This window comes from Ahaetulla prasina, chromosome 3 (assembly GCF_028640845.1).
Source record: "Ahaetulla prasina isolate Xishuangbanna chromosome 3, ASM2864084v1, whole genome shotgun sequence".
Lineage (NCBI taxonomy): Eukaryota > Metazoa > Chordata > Lepidosauria > Squamata > Colubridae > Ahaetulla > Ahaetulla prasina.
In genome coordinates, this window is record NC_080541.1 from 43985123 (window position 1) to 44005951 (window position 20829).

General features: G+C 36.1%; 1 protein-coding gene across 6 annotated transcripts in view; it reads right to left on the reverse strand.

The window, feature by feature from the left end:
• PREX2 (phosphatidylinositol-3,4,5-trisphosphate dependent Rac exchange factor 2) overlaps positions 1-20829 on the reverse strand; it is a 130710-nt gene that overhangs the window by 73685 nt on the left and 36196 nt on the right. For all 6 annotated transcript variants that reach the window (XR_009154364.1, XM_058176739.1, XM_058176740.1 and 3 more), the window contains 6 exons: positions 19436-19597; positions 11894-12027; positions 11380-11483; positions 7247-7396; positions 3998-4142; positions 2456-2556 (listed from right to left, as the gene is read on the reverse strand). Coding sequence is in view for 5 of the 6 variants with exons in the window: in XM_058176739.1 (XP_058032722.1) it covers positions 2456-2556; positions 3998-4142; positions 7247-7396; positions 11380-11483; positions 11894-12027; positions 19436-19597 (796 nt within the window). In the remaining variant the exon portion in view is untranslated. The remainder of the gene's footprint in view (positions 1-2455; positions 2557-3997; positions 4143-7246; positions 7397-11379; positions 11484-11893; positions 12028-19435; positions 19598-20829) is intronic.

Below are 20829 nucleotides of genomic sequence, written 5' to 3' on the forward strand. Positions count from 1 at the left end.
ATCACGGGTATCAAATTCGCAACATCATGTTGTCTTTACATGACATATTGCAGCTTTTTCCCCGTTCACTAAACCGGGAGTGGGTATGGCCAGTGCATGACACATCCGGCCCACAGGCTACTAGTTTGACACCCCGCTATACATCATAGCCTTTGTCAAAGATTCAAATGTCCCATTATTCCCAGCTATCATTGCATGGGGAAAATTACAATGGTTAAAGATTTAAAATAGTAAACGCATAACTTATGAACCCAAAGTTTTCCTGCAACTACCAGATTTATTCCAAAAGTGGTTGCCAAATTTGAATCTTAATATGAATCTTTAATGCCTCTCTCTCATTCTTTAGTAGCCACTGCCAACTGCCTGAACTGAAAATAAATCTTTTTCTCAAGAACAAATCTCACAATGTCCTCATTATCAAGCTTGATTAAAAATAATGTGGGAGTGTTAAAAGTATTCCAGCAAGTGAACAATTCTCCCCTTAGTACTAAAATATTTTTGTGTATGTCAGGTCAGGAATTTGAGCCTTTTCTCACAATTTATTGGTATAATAGTGAGGATGTATATTTTTTCTCAGATGCAGCTTTGGGTTATTTAAATAACAGCTATTTGAATCCTTATCAGTTCAGAACAGGTCTTTTTAAATAAACAAAGAAAACTTCAGCATTAGCTTTTGGACTCCAGTAGTCTTTTACTGACTTTTCTTTCTTATAGTTCCATTGACTGCTGGAGGTTCCACTCTGAAAAGTTTTAAAACCTAAACACAACTTAGTATTTAATGAAGGCTTGTCTCTTAACATGCTTCATATCCCTACCAGAATATGTTTGGAAGGAGCAATGAAAAACAAGGCATTTTTCTAAATAAAGGCCCAGCGATGTTTTTAAGCTGCTAACATTAGGCTGCAATATAATGGCTACATAAATATAACACTATATCCCATGTCATGTTACATAATCTCTCTTTCACAGACACCTTCAAACACGTAATTAAAATTTTAAAACAACCCAATGCCTATATAAGGACACACAGCTCTTTTAAGATTTTCTTAAAACTGATAAACAATTAAACTGATAAAAGGAAGGTTTTTAAACAAACTAATTAGAAAACAAAGCAAGATACAGAAACATCAAGAAAAAATATTAAATTCAGCATCTGGATATTTTAAACAATTGAGCTTCAAAACGGGAAGAAGCAAGTTGTATGTTGATCATATTTAGTATGTACCACCAATTAGTCTGTTACCAACAATTAATGAGTTTAATTATTTGAAAATCAAACAAAAAATGTTAAAATTCATATTCATTGATATCTGTAATTGAAAAGTTATAAATTTATAATCACTTTGTCCTGTTGTTTGACTAACAGAACAAAAATATTAAAGATTTAATTAAGATTTGTTAACTTCTGTTTTCTTCAGATGCATATCCTTATCTGCACTTGGAAAGTAGTCTGGTTTGTACTTAAGATGGAAGAACTTCAAGGAATCCCAAAGCTATTTGTTAGACATAAAGCAAAAAAAACTCAACCAACCAAACAAGAGGAAGACAATTGCAAGTGATTATTGTCTTGCTGCCAAAAAAACCCAACATGACTATGAACTCAATAAGAGTTGACTTGAAGAAGGCTTTAATTCTTACTTTCTTCAATTGTTCTGATATGAAAGCATATATCTGAGTTATTTATTATTAGATAAAGAGTATGAACCATTTAAAATTAAAAAAAGGTGAATTAAAAACACCCACAAGCTTCACAGTGGTTTTGAGTTAACCAATTATTGCAAGTCAATAAAAATAATATTGAATGAATAATATCAATAAAATCCTTACGCTGTTAATGATATTTAATGTAGAAATAGCAATTTCAGAAAATAATAAAGTTCTAATGTAAATCTAATTGTCTCTCACATGCAAAGTGATTTTCTGCTTCTGAACAAAAACAGATGGGCCATTCAATTTTATTTTAAGAATTCAGTTCCTGTGGAAACACAGCTGGGTCTACATAATAATAAGTAAATAAGTAAGTTCCTTTATTTTAGTCAATAACCAGCATAAAATAACAACAAGACAAAAACAAAAACAGTAAAGTATGGGACAAGCTATAAAAGACAAAAGAGAAAATATCAGATCCATGTAAGCTCTTAAACATCAATTGGATTCAATATGGATATGTAGATACCATAAAACAGATTATTCTTTAGGCTAAAACTGAAAACTAAAAGCTAGAAAAAATAATACATGAAACTGTTCCAAAGATAGTGATGATGTTATCTAATCTGGTAATGAAATGTTCATCATAAAATGATCAAACTCAGACCTCACTCTTCCAAAGACTTATTCTGTTACTTTTGGCTACAACAAATGTCATTCTCATAAACCATTATGTACTCTGTACACCTACTGACAAGTAAAAAGTTAAATTTTTGCAAATAATTGTTAGAAAAGGTAAGTTATTTACCATGGTGAATAATGCCGTTCTCTAACAAAGCTTGACCAAGATGAACACCTTCTTCAGGTCTGTGAATCTCTCCAGTTTCCAATAACCAAGATACAAATTCACTGATTAAGAAAAAAGCAGATAGACAAAAATTATTTTAACATATCAAAGTTAAATGTAGTAAAGAAGTAAAATTCTTAAAAAAGCAACAGAATACTTTTTCTTCATTAATGGTCTAATCCAATCCACGTCTATTCATGAATAAGCTGCTCTAATGATTCTGAGAGAACAGGATATCAAATTAAAATCTAAATTTGTGGTTTCAGAATTCATAAAATTTTCTTTCTTTAACAGCTATGATGGAATAAGGGTTAATAAAATGTTGGTGGCCAGAACTGCATTTAATATTATTGGAAGAACTGAAAGCTGTAATGGATGAAGTAATAAATCAAAGCTAATGGCACTGGGGCAAGTATTCTATTCCATCAGCACCCCTTTTTTTCTGACGTGCACCAGGGGAAGATTTCTTTGTTTTTTTAATTATGGTAAGTCGTTTTACAGTTCACATTATAGTTTTCATATGTGCCCTGTCTCAAAAGGTAAGGGAACAACTTGCAAAGTTCAGTAAGACGGTATTAAGAATTATGTGAGTTTATGGTTACATAAACTTGATGAAGTCTGATCAGACTATGTCCATAGGTACAAACTATTGCTAGAACTTAAAGCTTGTTTTGCATTGATAGTTTGGTGAGGCAAATGTCTGGCTGCAGGAAGAATCTGACGTTCCTAGAAGCAATGTTCAATCAATTTTATTATATGATAGTTTTATTAATTAAACAAAATAGCAGTCATCTTCAGTAAGATACCCTAAACTATCTCCATAAAAAAGGTGAAAAATAGATTGTGCATTGTGTGTGTGTGTGTGTGTGTGTAAGGTATATACACACACATATACATACACACACACACACACACACACACACACACACACACACACAGATAAATGTTTATAAGCCATGGTTATTTTATCTTCTTTTAATACCATATGTAAAATACTACTGTATATTTTATAAAATAATTTTATATTTGACAAGGCCAAAAAAGAGATATTTATGCTACTCTACCTTGTTGATCCATTAAAAAAATGACTGTAACATATAACACATTCTATTTAATATTCTAAATTGTAAGACTGTACTTTATTCACATGAAAGACAGAGAGGCAATTCACCAATTACTTTGTGCATATGTAAAATAACATTTATCGTTTCAACAGTGCATTTTTAAAGCTTGGGGGACAGGTAGACAAACAGATTCCATTGTATTTATTTATATCATCATTCCAAAAACATTTGTATACTTGTATAATATCTGCTGGCTTCTTTTCAGGAATATTGTGTAGAACAGTCAATACCTAGAGTGGTTTAAGCAATTCGTTAGTCAGAGTCAGAGTGAGAATATGTGGACTAAATCCTAAACAGTCTGACCATTTTATTTTTCTAATTTGATAAATATAACTAAAATAATGAGACAAAATTTTAAACTCAAATATTAAAAACATGCCTTCCAAGGAAACATTTTGGAAAAGTGGTTAATTTTCTCTTTCGGTCTTTGATTAAATTCCCTTGTCGGCACATCATTTTGTAAAGTTTTTCTCCTTGTTCAGAGATCATCACCCATGTATCTTGTTCCATACCAAGTTTTAACCCTGAAAAACAAATCACAATATAATATTTTTGAAATGTTTCCAAATAATATATTACTATTTATCTATTGTGGGGCGTGGGGGGTGCCCTTCAGTTTTCAATCCTAGTAACATTAAATGTAAAATAATTTGTGATTTACTTTAAAGACTTTTAAAAGTAGAATAGTAAACATTTCCAAGAGCAGCTGGACAAGTTCAAACAAATCATTCCAGACATGATTTTCTATAAACAAATACAGAGAGAGATAGAGATACACAAGCAGAGTACTGAAAGATTCAGGTTAAAATTTCTAATATAGTATATTCAGTGTTAAGATGATCTCAGAGACAAGTCTAGGAAAGCTCCTTTTCAAATACACAATAAATGTAAAGTTCCCCATTCATGAGGACTTTTATCTGAAAATCATTTCAAAAGCTGAATGGACTAGCCAAATAGTTGTCAGGAAAACTAGGGACCCAATAGTGTCAGATTAACAAACTGGATTATGAAGACAAAGCCTAAATACTGGCGTAATATATCCATATAATGCAAGCACACACATACACACACACACTCACAATCACCACCTTGTAGTGAAATAATAGGTAACTCTTGCTCACACTAGGCTGATATGGAAGTTTAAACCTACCTGAATAAGGTTGGATTCAACTTATAGTTTTCTAGAAAGAACAAGTGTTTTATTTGCACTGGTTTAATTCACATATTATGGTACCGTATATACTCGAATATAAGCCGATCCGAGTATAAGCCGAGGTCCCCAATTTTACCCCAAAAACTGGGGTAAACTGGGGACTCAGTATAAACGAGGTGGAAATGAGGCACCTACCGGTTGAAACCTCCTCCTCAGCTGAGAAGGCTGGCGGCTCCCCGCCCGCCTCTCACTGCACCGGCAGGGCTTCAGCTGTCCGGTAAAATGTGAAAAAGAAAAAAAACTGAGTATAAGCCGATATACTGAGTATAAGCCGAGGGCTTAAAAAAAAAAACAACTCAGTATAATAAACTATAAGGTTTCTTTGGTTTTGGTTTAGCAAATTACATCAGCATTGCAGCTATTAGGCAAACGAGATCTGTCATGCAGTCATGTGAGACGTGGCCCAACGTTTTACAACAGCCATAAGTGCTTTACAGGCCACCCATTTTGAGGCTATTGTGATTGCAGAGGCAGAGAACAGAATATTTTATGTACTATTTTTAAGCATTAAAAATCTTTTAAGTTTTTATTTGTAGCATTTTTTCAAATTTACTCCATCTTTATATTCACGGCATATTCAAAGCAGCTAACAGATTAAGCATTAAAATGCAATTAAACATTAATAGAATTGCAAAAATAATTCAGTAATATTCCATTGTGATAGAATATAGACAGTGCTCAAAATCTATGAAGAAAGAAAGCTAATAATTTTAAAAATCTTTTAAAATCATAATCTCACTACTTTAGAATGTAATCAGCTAATTTTCCTTCTCACTTATACGTAAGTAAAGTTTTTCAATTGCTTTATATTCATGATTGTGAATAGAATTATAAAATAAAAAAAAGCTCCTTTTTATTCAGGGTGAATGGAATGTTGTTTACAACTACTTTTAGTGAAGGCATTTGAATTCTGCAAACTGTTTTGTCTATGAATCATTTGTTATTCCATACGTAATTAAATCAGTGCATCCTGATTTATAAAAAAGATGTTTACACAGATGTTTTGGTGATGGGATTACTGAGCTATTCACATAGATTATCAAAAGAGAATCCCTATATACATGTTTCAGAAACTTTCATTTTGAGAACTAATGTGATAAATAATCTGATTCTTGCTCTTATTTTAATTCACTTGTTGGCTATAATTTTCTACAGTGCCTGAAAACTTACTTTGCTTATCAAATTAAAACAATGTAAAAATCTTGATGTGGGACCAAAATTACATTCTCCCATCCCAGCTTCAATGCCCTGGATTATTTTGGTGCTCTCACCAATTATTGCTCCTTGCTGAATAATGTTACTACAAAATTTGATTCATCAGCACAAACTTTGATTTATTTTGCAGATAAATTTTCCATGTTTTTTCCATGTTAGAGAGGGGTAGGGATGGAAAGAGAGAAAGAATGAATTTCAAGTAAGAATTCTTTCTACAAAACTTTGCCAGTTTATATCAGCATTAACTGCCCAAAACTGAAGAGTCTGAGGGTTGTTGGTATTTTGCTTGCAAGTAATGTATAGAAAGAGTAAGTAATTCCAAAACTAATATAGATATCATTGCTTTGTAAACATTAAGCAATAACCTGGATAGGATTATTTTTTAATTATTTGGGAGAGGGAAATCATTTTTCTTTCCAAAAAAATCCAGGGATTTCTGCTTTATTGTTGAATTTTTAATGAACATCTCCACTTAGGCTAAGTATCCAAGAAGCATGAGAGCATGGGAGATTTCTTAGTGGCTTAGTGGATCTAACTCAACCAGAGAGAAGTCATTGGCTTCACCATTACTAGAAACATACACATCATGTTCCTAGATGTCCAACTCCATTTCTTTTCTATCCTTTTCATCAGAGGAATAGCCAGCAGGATCATAACACTTCAGGATCTTATTCCACTTACTAGATCTTGCTGGGAAAAGTAGTTGGCATTGCCAGGAGGTATAGGAACAGAGGTTCCAAGCTACCACTGTTCTACATCCTTCAGATGAGAAATGCAAGGAAAAGGAATTAACAGAATAACGCAGCTGGAAGGTCTTTTGAGGTTTTCTAGTCCAACTCTCTTCTCAAGCAATAAACCAGGCGTGAAATTCACTTACCTTCCCTACCGGTTTGCAAATGTGCATCCACCGTGCGTGATCGCTTTGATCACACGGGCCATTGTCCACGCAGGCTGAAATATTACAAAAAAGGGATGGTTCACCTGAGCCGGATAGAACCAGCTGGATTTCACTCCTGCGATAGACCCTATACCATTTTAGACTGACTAGTCTCTTCTTAAAAGCCTCCAGTGATGAAGCATCCACAATTTCTGAAGTCAAGCTATTCCACTGACTAATTGTTTTCACTGTCAGGAAATTTCTCTTGACACAGTACTTCCTCCAGGTGTGAGAGTGTGTAGAAATAAAATTCATGTTCTCACCTTTTCTTCTTTCCCTTTCTTTTAGGATAGCTTCAAGCCATTCATGCTTTTCTTCAGATGTTTTGGCCATACACACAAACCATTTATTTTTTGCTGTGTTGTGTATCTTCCAACCATTGAGAACAATGTGACCACTGCTGTGATAATCAGCTGAAAAATGATCACAGAAAGAAAAATCTGAGATATACTTTCCATCTGATGGCTACTAAATGCTCTGAACTAAACAAAATCGCTTCTGATCTCACCCTAAGCATTACAATGTGCTCTTACTTAAAGCAAAACCTCCCCAGATAAATGCTAGCATTCATGTGCTTCCTTCTCTGCTTTATAAAAAATTTAAAATGCTTTAAGAATCAGGAGGAAGTTATTCATTTAATTTTTGACTGCCAGCTCAAAATTATGAATGTAATTCTGCCTAACCAAACCAAATCAAAGTCCCTCTGCTATCTAAACAGCAATGCTAGTCTTAGGAAAATCCATGCATTTACCAAAAGATTAAAATAAAACAAACAAAAACAAAGCTTGTCCTAAGTAACATTTTTGAATGTTACATTGAAATGACAGTTTCTATTAAAAAAAGAGAGTAATTCATGCCTTGGACACCTCACAACCTGCCTTCTGCAATGTGTTCTACATGGTGCTGCAATGCAAGATGCCGGTTGTTTATAGTATCTGCCAAGCCAATTGGATTGGGCAGGCTAGATGGATTCTTGGAATATGCTGCTTCATTACAGTTTCACACAATTAAAACCTAATAAAAATCAGGGGCCATTGTTTATAAATAGGGTCATAATTTTCCTATTTGTATAACCTTTGGTCTTCCATTTATGCAAACTTTATTTACATAAAATAACTGCATAAGTTTTTTTTTTGTTTACATTTATACCCCGCCCTTCTCCGAAGACTCAGGGCGGCTTACAGTGTATAAGGCAATAGTCTCATTCTATTTGTATATTTTTACAAAGTCAACTTATTGCCCCCCCAACAATCTGGGTCCTCATTTTACCTACCTTATAAAGGATGGAAGGCTGAGTCAACCTTGGGCCGGGCTCGAACCTGCAGTAATTGCAGGCTACTGTGTTCTTAATAAGCCTTAATAACAGGCTTTACCAGCGTGAGCTAAACCGGCCTGAAATTGTATCTAGGTAGTCCTCATTTAACAACCACTCATTCAGCAACCATTCAAAGTTATCATACCACTGAACAGCACTGAACAAGGAGATGTACGACTTGTAGTTGGGACTGTCGTAATGTCTCTGTAGTTGTGGGATCATGAATCAGGTGCTTGGCAACCTGCTTGAACTTACAACAGTCTCACCATCCAGTATCATGTGATTGGCACTGGGTTATCTTAATGCCTTCAACAAGCAAAGTCAATGGGGAAGCCAGCAGGAGGTCGCAAATAGCAATGATGTGATGTTGCACTTCACAGCTCTGCAGCAGGGACAGTGGTTGAATGATCTAGAACTAGGGGACTTAGTCATTAACCCCCTGTCATGGTCTGATCATTCGCTCCTTCGACTCGACTTCAGAACCCCCAACCCACACCGCAGGGAGACGGAATCAATTCGTTGGTTCCGTCCCAGGCGCCTGATGGACCCGGAGAGGTTCCTGACGGAGCTTGGGCCATTTCCTGAGGAGCTGGCTCATGGCTCGGCAGAAGAACTAGTCGCTGCCTGGGAAAGGTCGGTGGCTGGGGTTCTGGACCGAGTCGTGCCTTTGCGGCCTCTGACCTGGCGCCGATCTCGACCAGCTCCTTGGTACTCCCAGGAGCTGAGAGAGATGACGCACCGGAGAAGACGCCTAGAGAGTGTTTGGAGGGCTAGCCGTTCTGAACCTGATCGAACACTAATTAAGTCTCATATTCAGACCTATCTGGTGGCGATAAGAGTGGCAAAACGTGAGTATTTTTCCACTCTTATTGTATCGGCAGAAAATTGCCCAGCCGCCCTGTTTAGGATGACCTGCTCCCTACTTCATCAGGGGGCGCGGGAGGACCCCTTGCAGGGTCGTGCTGAGGATTTTGGACAATATCTGCACGATAAAATCGCTCAGATTCGGGATGGGCTGGACTCTGATAGGGTGGGTTCAGGTGGTATGACGGAGGATGTTCTTGGTGAGGTTATCTGGGATGAGTTTGAGCCTGTGGCTCCCGAGGACTAGGACAGGATATTGGGGAGTTGAAGGCTACCACTTGTTTATTGGACCCATGTCCCTCCTGGTTGGTACTGGCCACACAGGAGGTTACACGAGGCTGGTTACAGGGAATTGTAAATGCTTCTTTGAGGGAGGGTGTCTTCCCGTCCGCCTTGAAGGAGGCGGTGGTGAGGCCCCTCCTCAAGAAGCCTTCCCTGGATCCAGCTGTTTTATCAAACTACCGTCCTGTCTCCAACCTTCATTTCTTGGCGAAGGTTGTTGTGAGTGTGGTGGCACGACAACTTCCTCAGTACCTGGAGGAAACTGTCTATTTAGACCCATTCCAGTCCAGCTTCCGACCTGGTTACAGCACGGAGACGGCTTTGGTCACGTTGGTTGATGATCTCTGGAGGGCTCGGGATAGGGGTTTTTCATCTGTCCTGGTCCTATTAGACCTCTCAGTGGCTTTTGATACCATCAACCATGGTATCCTGCTGCGACGATTAGAAGGATTGGGAATGGGGGGCACCGTTTTTCGGTGGTTCTCCTACTATCTCTCTGACAGGTCGCAGACGATGTTGGAAGGGGAGCAGAGGTCGACCGCGAGGCACCTCACTTGTGGGGTGCCGCAGGGGTCGGTTCTCTTGCCGCTCCTGTTCAACATCTATATGAAGCCGTTAGGGGAGATCATCCGTGGTTTTGGGGTGCAGTATCATCAGTACGCTGATGATACTCAGCTGTACATCTCCACCCCGGACCACCCCAATGAAGCCGTCAACATGATGTCCCGGTGTTTGGAGGCCGTGCGGGTCTGGATGGGGAGGAACGGGCTCCGACTCAATCCCTCCAAGACCGAGTGGCTGTGGATGCCGGTCCTGGTACAGTCAGCTAGTTCCATCGCTGGCTGTTGGTGCAGAGTCATTGGCCCCTATGGAGAGGGTTCACAACTTGGGTGTTCTCCTGGATGCTCGGCTGTCGTTAGAAGATCACTTGATGTCCATCGCCAGGGGAGCCTTTTGTCTGGTATGCCTGATTCGCCAGTTGCGCCCCTTCATAGACCGGGATGCCTTGTGCACGTCACTCACGCCCTCGTCACTTCCCGCCTGGACTACTGTAACGCTCTCTACATGGGGCTCCCCTTGAAGGGCACTCGGAGGCTTCAACTGGTCCAGAATGCGGCTGCGCGGGTGATAGAGGGAGCTACTCGTGGCTCCCATATAACACCTCTCCTGCGCAGGCTGCACTGGTTGCCGGTGGTCTTCCGGGTGCAATTCAAGGTGTTGGTAACCACCTTTAAAGTGCTCCATGGCTTAGGACCGGGGTATTTACAGGACCGCCTGCTGCCACCGCTAGCCTCCCATCGACCAGTGCGCTCCCACAGGGAGGGTCTCCTCAGGGCGCCGTCAGCCAAACAATGTCGGCTGGCGACCCCCAGGGGGAGAGCTTTCTCTGTGGGGGCTCCTACCCTCTGGAATAAGTTTCCTCCGGGGTTACGATCACTCCCCGACCTCAGGACCTTCCGACACAAGCTCAAGACTCTCTTGTTTCATCGCGCAGGGCTAGCCTAATGTGTTGTGTTTTAACTGGGGTTTTATTATTTGATTTTAATAACTTAATTTTAATTGTTAGCCAAAATTTAATCAGATTTTTATAGTGTTTTTAATTTATCTATATATATTATATGAATTCTGTTTTACGTTCACCGTGTGAACTGTGGCCCTGAGTCCTTCAGGAGAAGGACGGTATAGAAATTTAATAAATGAAATGAAATGAAATGAAATGAAATTTGCTGAACCACGGCAATTGGAACTGGTGCAACCTTTGTTATACATTGGTGCAGTCATGTGATATCACACTTTACAACCGCATCGCTTAGTGACAGAATTGCTAGTCTCAATTACCATCATTAAGTGAGGATTACTTGCATTATTATATGAGACATAAAGTCAACATCCAATAGACAACAATAGTTAAGAAAGTGATGTATATTCATATACCTGTTCCATCATCAACATTCTCAACTTCCATCAATTCTGTATTTATTCTGCCTCGGAAAAGGTATCGATGACTTTCTGAAGATGCTTTGCTGTTTTTCAATCGTCTAATTAAGGAAAAGTATTGTACAAATATTAAAAGTATTAGCTGCACTTCAGGTCACCAAGATTGTTTATTAGTATTAGCAATTATTTATACACCGAAAAATGAGTACTACCCAGATCTCATTTTATTTAATGCTGTTGCAGATAATTTTATAATTTAGTAATAATTATAAATAAATCAATATGATTTTAATAAGAAATTTTGGTTGCAATGTGAAAAAAGCATGCTTTGTAGCCTTAAACTTTTATTCTAAAATAATTGTTTTGTATTAGATGAAACCTTGTACTTCTAGAATTGTCATTATCTGAGCATTATAGTAGTTAAAATATTCAAATACATTTTAAAACATTTATATTCAGATAATTTATTTATGTTCAGTCTTGAAAGCAGAAATCAATTAATGTATCTCACCTATGCTTTCTTTTGCAATAGACCAAAAGATTGTCAAAAAGAAAGAACACTCGTTCTTGTATATTTCCTGCTGAGATTTTCAATAAAACACCACACATCAGCATTTCTGTGCAAGTGTCTGTGATGTTAGACCCCTAGCAAAGAAACGTGAAAATAACAGTTACGTGGACCCAAAAGTCAACAGACAAACCAAAGAAATACTCAGTCCTTTACAAACATAATGCATTTAACTAATCAAAACATCAAAGTGGATTTAGCATTTAGAAAACAAACTTAATCTTGAATTCTTATTCACTTTATCTACCTAGCTTGATTTAAAAATGAGGTGGACTGGTCCTTAACACCAATAAGACCAAGGAGCTTGGACTATAGAAGGAACAGATCAGACATCCAGCCCTTGCTTATCAATGGAGACCGAGTGGAGCAAGTGGCCAGTTTTAAGGTTTTGGATGTTATCTTAAAAGAAGACCTGATCTGGGGTAGTCACATTGCAGCACTAGTCAAAAGGGCCCAACAGAGATTATACTACCTGAGACTCCTCTGAATGGAAAACTGTTGGTGACCTTCTACCACAGCACCATAGAGAGTTACTGCATCTGTGTATGGTTTGCCAGTGGCGATAGGACAGCACTCCAGAGGGTTAACATCATTGCCCAGAGGATCATTGGTTGCCCCTCCTCTCTTTGGAAGAGCTTTATAATTCCCACAGCCTTAAGAAAGTTCAGAATGTTCTTAAAGATCCATCTCATCCTGGGCATCCTCTTTTTGAACTTTTACCATCTGGCAGATGTACAGGATAATAAAAACAAGGACAAATACACTGAAAAAGAGCTTCTATCCCAGGGCAGTAACTATATTGAATTCTACTGTATAGTGCAATACTAATGCAATATTGGGTTTTCAATTCAATTGTGTAGAATGTAAGGATGTATGTTTGTGTTGTATTTTTATAATTACAATGTACACTGAAGATGGCATTTAGTTTCGTTGTACGGGGTGCAAAGACAATAAAGTAAACTAAACTAAACTAAAAACTGGTTTATTATGCAGACTAATGTTGCATTATCTGGAAATACCGTCTTAATAAAAAGATCCTTTTAAAACCAGGAAACTAACTTTTTCAGAGGATATCTTTAAACTCCTCTCATAAAGAAATTTTAAATCACTTATTCCCAATCAGAGAGAACAAAGAAATGAATTCAATCTCACTGGAGGAAGAAGATTGGGGATACTGCCTTACAAATTGGTTGCACTGATCAGAAGCTTTTCTCCAAAGTTTCCGAAAAGTTTTCCCTTACCATTAGAGTAATAGGTACCTTTCCATTACAATTGCTCCTGATATTTTTATACACGAATAGGAATTTTTGTACCCAAAGCATGTGTTCAATCGCTGCCCCACCAACAAATCTGGAAACTGTCTTAAGATGGGTTTTAGATTTGTTCTTGGAGACATCTTTTGAAGAGATTGTTTCAAAGAACTGTGTATGCTTTGGAACTGAAACCATAATAATTTGGATATAGGAAAATGTTGACTGCACATCTAAATAATTTGGTTAAGTAAACATTCTCTGAAATTGCTGAAACTTGCTTTAAAATAAAAAGGGTTAAGCAAAATATTCACCGTATGTGCCTAGATCAGACTGAAGAAGTAAGTTCATTCTGAAGAAAGCAGAATTTTGCTGACTTAAGGATTATGACGTTCTAAAAATAATGGGTAACATTTTTCATTGATATAATTGCAGACATTTTTAATAGGCTCTCTAGAGAAAAGGTTTGCTGCAGGCAGTTTGTTTCTTAGTGCTTTCTTGGAAGCTTATTTAAACGTATTAGCTATTTCATACTGCTTTGTTGCAGCACAAAATAGTATCATATACAACTTATAGGATGCTATGAGTGAAATCATTAACATAACTAATCAAATTTGGCTTTTATGTCCTCACATCACTGCATATATACTTATTCACATTATATCTAATGTGATATAATGCCTATCACCTAATAGTTTTCTTTATATCCCAGTTTAGTGATTCTGCCAAATCAAAATTAGAGAAATAATTTCACCCTGATTCTGCCCAAGTTCCTTTTTCCTTGTGTAAATATAATAATTATCAATTTGCTCTGCTATTTGAGATCCCTTAAGTAGAAATGCAATTAAGTATGGCTTCTTATTAACTTATGAAGCATAAACAATCAATAAAATGCCTGCAAAGGATAAAAGTAAGAGCATCATGCGTTATTTATAGAAAAAAAGGTTCAGTCTTCCGTACAATTTTTCTCATTTAAGTGTTCTGGCCCTCAGTCCTCTTAGAAATATATCAGTTATATGACATAATTTTAACAAAAATAACAACCAATAAAATACAATATCTAAAGAATTTAAAATAGAAAGATCTTCAACACATAAAGTAATTCATTTTCTAAATAATTTTATATTATTATAAAATTTATATGAAACTCAAAGCAGAAAAATAAAAACAGATTGTACACACTCAATTTGATTTAACATTTCTTCCTATAATACATAGTGGTTGCTTAATTTTCTATTTTTCTAAGTTTTCCCAATTTTTTAATCTAAGGGTTAAATTGAATTTCTAGCTACTACATGTAGTCCTTACTTATCACCAAAAATTAGGATCAGCAACTGTCACTAAGCAATGCAATCATTGTGAAACATTATGCAGTCATGACTTACATTAAGTTCTGCCATTAAGCAATCACCCATGGCCATTAAGTACAACTTCACATAGCCGTGACTTACTGCCAGCTACTCCATTGACTCTACTTGTTGAAGTCAGCTATGAAATGTTCAAATGGCAGTCACATGACCACAGGGAAGCGACCATGATTGTAAGATCAAGAACTAATTGTAAAACCATTAGTCATATGATTGCTTAGTCTTTACTCATTAACTTTGGACCATCTATATTACTTCACCTGCCACATAATGAAATGATGTGGTCTTACAGTTAGATGGGTTTTTTTTTTACAATTTTGGTCACTTGTACACATAGGACATTGTACATATCTGCAGAATGCAACCCAGAACTGAAAATGTTGCCAGTATCCACTCTTTATTAAATGAAATGCTAGCAAAAGCCACTGGAGAAAAACAAAGAGCCAACATGCCCAAGCATAAATAATTATTAGAGTCTACCTTTTGATAATCAAGAATACCAAATTATTTTTCTGCTGTTATCATGTTTTCAAATAGCCCAGGAGGCATGGCTTGAAAGACTATATGTATGGCCATTGTAAGAAGTATTCTAGATATCTAGTGTATAAAGTTACTATAGACATCTAGCACCTAACATTACTCAAATTCACGTTGACCTGGATTGTAGCTATGAAAATCATATGAAATTGACTTGGGACATGATCTAGCTGCGATATCTGAAAAGTGTTTAAGTCTATTTGTCTTGGGGAAATAGAAAGAGTTCTTAGAACTGGAAGCTTGGCCGTTAACTCATGTCCCTACTGGCTAGTCAAAGATTCACAAAAGGTGATATATTGCTGGCTCTGGCCAGTAATTTAATCCTTGTGCAGGGGGGGCGGGATCCTCTCTGATTTAAAAATGAAAGGCTACCAGAATAAGAAAAGATGCCACATGGTATATACAAAAGAAATTGATTGATGTCTTAATAATTAAAAGGAATAAAAACAAATAATAAACCAAAAGAGTGTCCTAGATAATTTTACTATATCGGATTTACAAAATAGACTTGTTAAACCTCTGAATACTTTTGTGAAAAAGTACTAAGGAAAACTGGGGGAAAAAATCAAGTTCAGGAGACTGACGGAATTAAAGATCAAGATTGTTAAAAGTAGAAAGAAAGAATATAAAGTTGGTTTATTACATTAGATTAAATCTAATTAATAGCTGAATTATTACCTAGATTAAATAGGTATCTTGTTATCTCTGGTAAACCTTAATGGACTTTTGCTGAACAAGACTTTTAAGGATTTGTTTATAGCTAAAAGATGGGATATGAGAAGAGATCCTTTGTTATATTTTAAAAGAAGGTGATAAGTTACTAAAATTGTTTATACTTGTGATGAAAGGGGAAGTCATTTATTTCTTTTTCTTTATTATTCTTTTTTTCTTTTTTCTTTTCTCTTTTTTCTTTTCTGGACTTTTTAGTTTTTAATTCTGAATTTTCCATCCTCCAGTTGGTTCCAGTCACTGTTGACTGAGGCAGATGGGGAGATAAAATTGAGAGGCGGTTGTGGAGTTCCTCAGAAGAGCTCCACCCTCTCCCCACTCTTTTTTAACATCTGCTTAGAACCATGGGTGAAATAATCCACTGCCATGAGGAAAGCTATCAGCTTGCATTAATTCAAAATATCCTATTTTTTTCTGTTATAAAGTCAAAACAAAAAAGCAAGTTATTTTAAAAATTATGATTCTACAATAAAAACACCCACTCAATAAAACTGCATTTGGAAAGTGTACCATTAAAGAAAACTAAATAAATTTTAAAATGTATTTTTCAAGTTGTCTGTTTTTCTACAATTGTATAATTATAATTATTAACCAAGCTCAATTTATGTCACTTTTGCATAGGAATTCAAGTCATGCTTTGATCTTCCATCAGATGCTAAAAATAGCTTTATCCTAAGTAAGCAACATGCTAAACATTTTCTTCTGACAGAAAATCTCTAACAAGTATATTTCTCTGTTCTTAAGCCTTATAGCAAACCAGATGTTCAGTTAATTAAAGCTGCTGTGTTAGTACAGAAAGGTTTATTAAAGAAATGCCTCATAAATGTGGTAGATTTTTTTAAATGAGACCATTAGTTCTCATTAGAGGAAAGTTGACTCTTAAACATTTAGCAACTAAACTGTAACTAAAATATACTTTGCTTAAAAAGGTATTTATGAAGATGTAATGTAACAGGCCTTCACTAGTGATTCCTAATTATCTGGTAGTATGTTTTCAGTACAGAACAGTGTTTATATTGACTTTAACTAGAAGCAGCTATTTGGAGTCACAATGGACATTCCAGAAAATTCATTACAAGTAATGAACTTCATTACTTCATTACAAGTAATCGTCATTTAGTGACCATCTTCTACAAGTGTTTGCAGTTATGATGTTGCTAAAAAAAGTAATTTTTTGGCCATTCCTTTCATTTATGACTTCTGCAGGTCTGTAAAGTAAAGGAAGGCTGAAGTAAGATCATAAGCACGGTTGCCATTTTACTTAGCAACCACTTAATTAATTGCCAGTCCCAATTGCTAAACAATGACATATATTATATGTCAAAAAGAAAAATTCAAGATGCCAAGGATTGAACCAGGAACTTCAATATGCAAAGCAATTCTTTAGCTACTAAGCTATTATCCCTCTATCATATGAAAACTCTGGTGATGTACTGAATGTTGTTCCGCACAAAACCTATTCTAAGCTACTGATATCATTATCAGTGGTCAATATGCCACTTTATTTCCATCTATTTGGTTAATGGGGAAATTTGCATTCAAAATGATGTAACAGATCATAGGCTAATAATGATATTTTAACTATTTGTCACTAATATACAGTATTAAGTTGATTACATGTTTTTATTGTCTACTGGTTTTTTTTCTAATTGTGGTGTACTCAATATAGAATAATAAGTGATATGAGAAAAAGGAGAAGACAACAGCACATGAATTGTATTCATCTTGGTGGAAAACAGAGTAACTGTTCATTCATTCACAGACCCAGCTAAAGAGAAGCATGGTTTGCTGAAATGCAATTTCATTATAAAATCATTATTGACTGGGTTTGGGTTAATACTAAGTTAAAATCTAATAAACATTGCTTAGCAGCATATGAGAAAAAGCTCTATAGTTTCATACTCTGGCCAATACAGATTATTTTTTTTCTGCTTTCATTAAACTTCTATTTGATCAGGTACTGTGATTCGCTTCATCTATTATACTCTTCTGCTGAATCTTCTTTTATATTCTCATCCAAAAATATTCAGACCTATTTTGTATCTTCTTTGAAGTAATTTCTCCTAGATCAGTTATTTTTACCTCCAGTCTTTTGAATTTACTTCGTACTTTTGTGGTAGTACAGAAACTAATACAATGGTTGCATCAGGAACTTACTTACCATAAAGTTTTTAGCCTTTCTTCTTGCAAAGGCATGGGCTTCCATTTAGCCATTTTTTTAAAAAATTTGCACCACTACTACCACAGTGAAAACATTAAAACATTAAAAAGTTTCCCTTAAAAAACCTAATTCAAAAATTCCTAACTAATATAAGGATTTTAGGAGTCATGTCCTATAAGCAATCATTTTAAGAAAGAGGCAAGAAAGAAACAATTTTTCCTCAATGTATGCTTCTCTATTCTGAAAGGAAATTATATGAAAAGGAAATTCACATTATTTAAAATTCCTGCCCTCCGCTCAATAGAATATATAGTTTGTAAGGGAAACCTGTGACTGTCATTTTTCCATTTTCCACTTGCTCAGTCTTGAAATTTCTATCAATAGAGGAGAATATTTATAGTTCAGCATTCTGAAACTCTGCAACAGTTTAAGTTTCTGAATTCTCTTCAAAGGCAGTCCCATATAGTTGTAGTAGTCCAAAGATGAGACAAAAAGGGACTACTGATCCAGGAAAGGCCGCAACGTACACCTCAATCTTTCATTTCTATCAACAGTGATTGGGACCAGCCATGGAGAAAACGCCGAACCAGCACAAATTGTGCTTCCCAGCCCAGACCACATAGGATACCATGGTTGATGGTATCAAAGGCTGCTAAGAGGTCAAGGGGAACAATGATGGTTGCACTACTCTTATTCTGCTCTCACCAGAGCATCAGTCATCCACAAGTGTGACTGAGGCTGTAACTGGGCCTGAATCCTGACTGAAAGGGGTCCATATAATCTGTTTCATTCAGGAGCCTCTGAAGTTGCCAAGCAATCACTTTTCTACCACATACGTTAAAAAGGGAAGAAGAGAAACTGGATAAAAATTGTTCAAACCGTGGGATCAGGTGATGGTTTTTTGAGGAGGCAAACTAGTGACTCCTTAAAAGGCCATCCAAAAATCCCCTCCAGCAGTAAAGAATTTATCACCTGAGCCCACCTGCTAGTAAACCTCTTGGAGAGTTCCACCAACCAAGAGGGACAAAGTTGCACTGACAGGACTGAGGACCCAGTCCACTTCCTCAAATCCAGCAGGAGTGAATGTTTCCTTTTGAGCTTTTTCATTGTCTCTTTTGAATGGTGTATAAAGGTTGTTTATATGTAGATTTAATCATACTTTCAGCTAAAAAACTGTGAATGTATAAACCAAGCTAAGTCCAAAAATTCTAGGAAATTCCTGGAGGCTTGGCACCAAAAACTCTTCATTTGAAATTTCTGTTATTAATAAACCAGATGTAGATTGATCAGGTGTCACAAAGATAACAATGTACTAAGTAAAACAAAGAACAATGCTGTATTCTAATTGTGTATGATAATGTCCTGTGCAGAATATAAGAATAATTGTACAGAGTTTTTGTTTCTCCCACATTTGCTAAAATAATACATTTTATGACATTACCTCCCATCCTTCAATGTGAGACTGCCATTCCTCTAAAACCTCTAATTTTTCCATCTGTCTCTTGGCTTCATTTATGTTGGAACAAACAGCTTTCATTGTTTGGAGAGCTTCCATTAAGATAGAATAGTCACTGTGCTTTTTGGGAGTACGCTTTAATAATTCCTATTTTTAAAAAAGAATAATAAAATCAATTCTTATACTCTTCTCAAAATGGAAGTCAATTATTAAAATTTCACTTTCATGATAAAGCTATAAAACCATGCCTATTCATTTGGAAATAAATTCTGTTAAATTTATACCCTGTTTCTCCCAAAATAAGACATCCACTGATAATAAGCCGAATCGGGCTTTTGAGCGCAATAAGGCCAAGCACAGATTTCAGGGTTCAAAAAAATATAAGACAGGGTCTTATTTTCGGGAAAACACAATAGGCACTTTAAGATTGTGATATCAAACTGATCATGAGATTAAAACTATATAGTTAGCATTAGCATTATTATTCATTTTCATTAAAGGCATAGTTTCCAATACCAGTCTTTAAGATCATATTTGATATGTGAATCCTGTTTCATTTGGATTCATATTTTCACTATTTTTATAACAGCTATAATCAAATACCAAAATATTCCGTTCTAATAGTTCACATCATCAGAAGCCATGCAATGAATAGGAGCATTTATGCCTACATATGATTTATGTTCTTACTGCATCTGCAAATAGTCAACCAGGAACTTTATTCAAAATTATTCAGTGGTAAAAGTGGAGTAGGAGATCTGCAGGAGGCTATTATATAGAAGTACAATGACTCCAGAAATGGTCCATCCATACTTGTGGAAAGGAATTCCATTTTTCCATTCTATTCCATTTCATCGTTCTGGATGGAATTCCAATTTATATATGCTTCTCAGAGTTACTTGTTTAGTAAAATGGATGAAATGGACAGCTATGTAAATTGTTCAAACAAACAAATATGTTGTACTTCCCCATATGGAACTGCCTCTTTTCCTAGTCTTACAGCTCCTACTTCAGCAGCAGATGTAGTTTGTGAGGAAGAAAACCTTTGTATATTCCTTCTTGTGCATCACCGTGACCCATTCTAGACCTGGAGGCATTATACAGCAACTCTCATCCCCATGTCACCTCACAATTGGATAACTGTAGGCACTATGATTCCAACAGCATGTTTATACAAGAAAGGAGTTAAGTAGAAGTGTGGTTGTCTAAGCAAGTCCCAAAACAGCTTCCAGCTATTTTTCCAGTCAAAATAAGAAAACCTATAGGCATAAAAAAGTTTCTTCCTAGCAATGGCCAAGTTTTTTTTTCCAAAAATCTCTGTCCAGGGATCTTTAGTTCATAGGAAAGATCTCAATAGTGTTGGCATACTAGATTCCATC